This window comes from Galeopterus variegatus, unplaced genomic scaffold (assembly GCF_000696425.1).
Source record: "Galeopterus variegatus unplaced genomic scaffold, G_variegatus-3.0.2 Scaffold1946, whole genome shotgun sequence".
NCBI classification, from domain to species: domain Eukaryota; kingdom Metazoa; phylum Chordata; class Mammalia; order Dermoptera; family Cynocephalidae; genus Galeopterus; species Galeopterus variegatus.
Genome location: NW_007728057.1, coordinates 183573 through 190118, shown reverse-complemented (window position 1 = coordinate 190118; position 6546 = coordinate 183573). Strand labels below are relative to the sequence as shown.

The 6546-nt window shown below is 32.2% G+C and overlaps 1 protein-coding gene across 1 annotated transcript in view; it reads right to left on the bottom strand.

Annotated features, from left to right (window-relative positions):
* Positions 1–3793: 3793 nt before the first annotated feature.
* LOC103596140 (nucleobindin-2-like) overlaps positions 3794–6546 on the bottom strand; it is a 25870-nt gene continuing 23117 nt past the window's right edge. Inside the window, exons 3-5 of the mRNA XM_008579712.1 lie at positions 4980–5123; positions 4360–4467; positions 3794–3877 (exon numbers count right to left, since the gene is read on the bottom strand). Of these exons, the coding sequence (XP_008577934.1) occupies positions 3794–3877; positions 4360–4467; positions 4980–5123 (336 nt within the window). The remainder of the gene's footprint in view (positions 3878–4359; positions 4468–4979; positions 5124–6546) is intronic.

Genomic DNA, 6546 nt, shown 5'->3' with positions numbered 1-6546 from the left:
ATTAAATTCCTTACATATTTAACTCTACACTTCTGGAATTTCTATTTTGTTCCCCTGGTCTCTCTACTTATATGCCAAAACCATATAGTTTTAGTGACTGAGGCTTAATGACATATTTTAATATATAATACCAAAAATTTAATATCTAATACATAGTCCTTTTTCATCAGTCTTTTTCAGAGGTATCTAGTTCTTCTTGCTTGTTTCCTTTTTCATATGAACTTCAGAATTAACTTGAATAGTACCAGAAAAATATATATATATATATTTTTTTTTTTGGATCATGTTAAATTTATAAATTAACCTGGAGAGAACTGATATGTTTATAATGTTCAGTCTTTGTATCAAAAAGATGTTATGTCTTACCATTTGTTCAACTCTACTTTTGTGTCCTTCAGGAGTTTTAAAAGTTTTTGTCTGTAAGTGTTGCACATTTCTTAGTTGGTTTATTCTAGATACTTTTTCTTTGCTGCTATTGTAAGTGAAGTCTTTTCCATTATAACTTCCAACTGCTGTTGTTTGGACATATAAAAAATATTAATTTCTATAGATTAAGTTTTCCTTGCTGAATTTTCCTACTGTTTGTAAGTTCCTCGGTTGATTATTTTAGGTGTTCCAAATATATAATCATGTCATCTGCAAATAAAGATGGTTTTATCGCCTTCTTTCCAATTATCTCCAATTTTTTTCATTTGTATAATTGTTTTAGCTAGTACCTTCAATGCTATGTTAATTAGTAGTATTTATAGTGGGCATCATTGTCTTGTTTCTGGTTTTAGTCAGAATAAATACTTGTGTTTCCCTACTAAGTATGATATAGCTGAGTTGGATATAGCTGATNGATGTAACATATTAAAAATAGGGCTATAACGAACTAGTGATAAATGCTTTTGACTAATTTAGATAAATTTAATATTATAAAAAGCATTTATTTCAAAAGATATTCAGTTTGTAATTTTAAAATCAAGATGTCTAAACACCATATAATTTAGAAAAACATAATCAAAGCCCAAAGGGGAAACTCAAAAAGTTGAATTGTAAAATGACACAACCCCTTTGGAAATCAGTTTTGGCAGTTCCTTAAAAAGTTAAACATAGAGTTACCATATGACCAGCAATTCCATTCCTAGGTATTACCTAAGTGAATTGAAAACATGTCAACAGAATAACTTGAACATGAATATTCATAGCAGTATTACTCATACTAGCCAAAAAAGTAGAAACAACCCAAATGTCCATCAACTGATGAATGGATAAACAAAATATAATATATGCATACAATGGAATATTTGGCCATAAAAAGGAACAAAATCCTGACATATTCTACAACACAGATGAACCTTAAAAACATTACTCTAAATGAAAAAAAGCAAGACACAAAAGACCACATATTGTATGATTCCATTTATATGAAATACCCAAAACAGGCAAATCCATAGAGATAGAAAGTAGATTAGTTATGGGTGGAGAGAGACGGAAATTGGAAGTGAACACTTAATGTGTACAGGATTTCTCTTGGGGGCAATGAAAATGTTCTAAAACTAGCATGATGATTGCACAATTCTGTGAAGATACTAAAAACCACTGAATTGTATGCTTTAAGAGGGTGAATTTTATAATATATAATTAAAATATATAATATAAATGTAATATATTATATGTAATTATATGTATTATGGATTATAATTACATATAATATATTATAATTATAATATAATCCATATTCCATAAAAGTGGAGCATATGAATTATATCACAGAAGTTACTTTCTTTTAAAAAAAAGTAACTTGGCCTCTCTAAGCATTAGTCATTCCATATATAAATAGCTTTTCAAAATTCATCTTTTTTAGGTAGTCTCCTTTGATTGCTTTTTTTCATAGATGAGTGATTAGCAGGAGAACTAGGAGAATATACTGTTATTTAAAAAAGCAGTATATTGAAGGAGAGAACAATCATTATTAACAGATAAAACATTGGTTGCAAAAGTGTGGTCCCTAACTGGAAGTAGCAGCATCACCTGAGAACTTTAGAAATGCAGGCCCTACACTTACTCAATCAGAAACTCTGGAGGTGGGGTCCAGAAATCCGTGTTTTTAACAAGCCATAAAATCTGAGAACTATTGAGATAAAATAAAGGAGTCCAATAAGAGGAGGAATAAAGGTGTTCTGATACTCACTGGATTTGGCAATTGAGAAGTCAATGACACTCTCCATGAAAGTATATTAACTTAAGCAGTGAGGACAAAGGCATAATCTTTCAGGTAGGGAATATTTGGGAAATGAAAAAATGTAGTATGATTCCCCTTGCATTCTATTTTTTTTTTTTTTTCATTTTTTGCCTAGGCAAGAGTCTTTGCTTGGCTATTCGTGATGATACTGTTGGTTTGGGTTTTACTGTCTATTTTAACTCTTATTTCTTGTTCATTGAATAACTGTTTAACTTCATTTTAGTTTGCTTGGGGTTTTTTTTTTTTTTTTAACCTCTTCACAGGGTAAAGGAATTGATTATGAAAGGAGGACAGTTATAAAAGTATTCCCTGCACCAAATCAGGAAGCTTACTGTCTACTTTTCCCTGGATATCTCTATATAGTACATCCCATGATCCACATTTTCTATGTTATCCGCAAATACAATGCTCTTAGTCCTAATTTCAGCTGGATAGGAGACATTGAGAGTTCTACGTTAAATATCATTCACCCTAAAAAATCAGTTCCACAGGTCAAATTAATCCTTCAGAGGAAGAGTAAGATTATCCTCAAAGACAATTTGGGGCACTTGGCATAACACTGTTATCTTTTTCCCAGAACAGTGCATATCTTCCAAGTGGAGAGTTGTGAAATAAAAGCCATTCACAAGCTCCAATAGATCCCACACCTGATGTGAGTTGCTCTTTCAAAGGAGCCAATACTAGGCATGGGGGATATTAGACCTAGAATGATTCCTCCAAACACAGTTCTCTAATTCTGATTCTAGAAACGAGCAAGATAATTTTTTAGAAAGTTAAAAACAAATATACAAAAATTAACATAAGCAAATAAAACTATCCTAGGAGGCATAACTGAAAGTTTAAATTAATTGGAAATTTTTTTACTCACTGAGTCTAAGATAAACCCAACTAAACTGATTCATTTCCCTTCAAGGAAAGGCTTTGAAAGAATCTCTCATGTCTGATCTTCACAACTCCATTTCTTATTATGAATGCTAGGGAGCTGTCTAGGGCTAGCACTCTGTCTAATAGGGTTCTTAGGACAGAGGCAGATGGTTAAACCTCCCTTACTGATAATAAGATAGAGCCCATTACCTCTTCTGTTAATCTGAATCTGATTAAAGCACCAGAACCTAACCTATTCTAAACCTTTGAATAGCTTCTGCTGTCCTCAGATCATGATCCAAGCCCCTTAACATGACATACAAGGTCCTCTGTCATCTAGTCCATGACTCACCAAGCTCACCTTTTGGCCACTAATGGTATCCATTTCCCTCTCTGGGTTCCAGCAAGAGTTATTATTTCTGGCTTCCTATATACCTCTTGTCTCTGTACCCTTGTCCCACTGCCTACGATGCTTCCTAGTCCCTCTCCTTCTCTCAGTTACATACTTAAGCTCTGGCATAATCTTTCCCAGGAAGAATGACTTCCCATCTTTCCCCCCTGCTTCATACTGGATATAAAAGGGTGAACAAAACTAATGCCATTTTGTGCCCTACCTGTCATATTGACTTCTGTTTAACCTCATTCCTCTTCTTCACTGGCTAATTACACCTTAACGTTAGGGCAAGCTGTAAAATATAGGCCTCAGGCAGTGGATGATTTATTACAGCAGGTGGCATCAGTGGTCTTAGCACTAAAATCCCCTGCCTTATGTGGATCATAAGACACCTGGTAAATGATAACATCAACTTATTTTTCTTAACCTGTTTCATTAAAGTTACTTTTAGTAACAGAGCTTTTGCTATAAAACAACTTTCTCTAAATGCAGAGAGCTAAAGCTCTCATCTGCTAGCGTCTGATTCTTTGTTGCATGCAACTTTCCTGTGTGTTAAGTCACCCCCATTAATAAATATCTTTGTATATCTCTGAATGGACCTGTCCACTTCCTTCTTTGGTCTCAAAGTACTTCTCGATTTGGAAGGCATTATACTTTAACCCCCTCCTTGCACGCTGGATTATGTGTCTGTCCTCTATAGCTCTACAATAATTATACATTCATCATATATCCATCACAGTAATCTATTTTGGTATGATTTTCCCTTGAGGGTCCCTTAACGGCTGGGAATAAGTCTCATTTTTGTATCCCCAGTAGTTAGCTCAGTGTCTGGCATGCTCAAATGTTTCTCAAATAATTATTTAATTACATTTACCTTTATTTCTTCTATATCTGCTTTCTGGAGCTTTTCTCTGAAATGTTTGTCTGTTTCCAGCACATCAATCACTTGCTTGAGATATTCGTCATAATAAAGTCCGGTATCCTTCAAATTAAGAAACAAACAGTAAAGCTTCTGAGAGTTTTTTCTTGTCTGAATCCAAAGATCTCAATACTGAAAAACAATTTCTAATAAAATAGTATTGAGACATATCTACTTTAATAGTTTCGAAGTGAAAAAGTTATATTTCTCAAATACTTTTATATCAGAACCAATATCATGTTTTACTGTTACATAAAGTTAGGTTTCCTATACGGTTTAGATAATGAAGATTTAACCAATAATATTAATCTGTTTCTCCCCATTGTCATCTGTTCTCCTTTGAATATAACACAAGTGTTTTCTTGGCTGGTTATCTCTACATTGGAAATTATTAATTCTTCTATCTACTATCTAATATACTAACTACATTAAATAAACATTGTCTAATGTTTTAACAGTATATGCTTGTTCAATACTTCTTTCATTGCTATTTCAGAAATAGTTCTTAAATGTCCAATTTTATAAGTAGTAAATATTAGCAATATTTTAGTTATAATTCCTCCCATTTCACTTACTGGTGCTTCTATCTTTGCACTTTCCACAGGCTGAATATTTTGTACTTTCGTCTTGTCTATGTCTATAGGCACAGCTTCAAGAGCAGTAAGTACACATGTAACCAAGAGAAAACAATATTGAAGTAGGATGGTCCTCCACCTCATCTGAAATAAAGGAAAAGTTATAGTGAAGTCCTGAAAAGATGTTTTAAAACTATATACATGCATCCCCAATGCCACATTAAAAATATATTTAATCTCAAGAGGTTTAATACAACAAAAAAATTCTAGGAAAGTAGTAAAAATAGGTTACAACTTATCAAAAACAATGCTTAAAACAGATCACTAAAAAAAAATCAGGGAAGAAATGTTTTTCAGTCAAAATTAAAAAGACAGGAAACAAAATTTTAAAATTTGTTGCTTGTATAGTACCAGAAAACATCTGGATAATTACAAAAGTTTCAAATAAAGATGGTATTGAGGGACCCCCAAAAAATTTTTTTTAATAGCTCAAGATTAGGAAAGGAGAAAGTATGAAAAAACTATATTTTTTCTCAATTACAGTACTAGGGAGCCAAAATTATTACTGTATATGTTTTATTCAGCTTCAATCTAATCTTGAAAATAAGTTGCTCTACGAACACCAGTTAACTAAAAGAGACAAATAACTAGCTACAAATATTCTCTTAACTTTATTATTGTATTATAGCCAGTAGTCACTTGTTAAAGATCTTGTTGGTCAATAAGTTTTCAAATAAATAGGTCAATGAAATATCAAATAGGATACTAATGGGGTTGAAACAAAAGAGGAACTGCTACTGTTGGTCTCACAGCATTGTTCAAATTTTGTTTATTCAAACATTTTCCACTCCATAAGGATCTTAGTAGTTTCAGAAGGTTTATGACAAGAATTAGAATGAATAAAAATCTCATATTTAATTGATTTTACACATACAGACTTTTTGGTGGGGTTCAAGACAAAAATAATGGCTTGACAATCAATCTGTAATATGCATTATTTAACTTGGAGTCTCTCAAACTTAGCTGGCCATGGACTTTTTTTTTTTTTTTTTTCCAAGGTAAAATGTTTTTACCCACAGAAAATAATTTGTAAAAGAATACATAACCTCATTTTCACCACAACCATAGGTTATACATAGGGCAGTGACGCATTTTACAAATGAAGAAATAAATAATTAAACCAATTCCTTACAGAGCATTGTTTTGTCATCAACAAAACCACTAAAACTCAAATTTCGGTGCTATTTCCATATCAGTTTTTTTTTTTTTCCAAGGTAAAATGTTTTTACCCACAGAAAATAATTTGTAAAAGAATACATAACCTCATTTTCACCACAACCATAGGTTATACATAGGGCAGTGACGCATTTTACAAATGAAGAAATAAATAATTAAACCAATTCCTTACAGAGCATTGTTTTGTCATCAACAAAACCACTAAAACTCAAATTTCGGTGCTATTTCCATACCAGTTTTTCAGCATCTTTATTAAAATATACTTTACATGCCATAAAATTCACCCATTTAAGGTATAGGATTTGTCTAATCTGTAAAGATTCTACTCAAA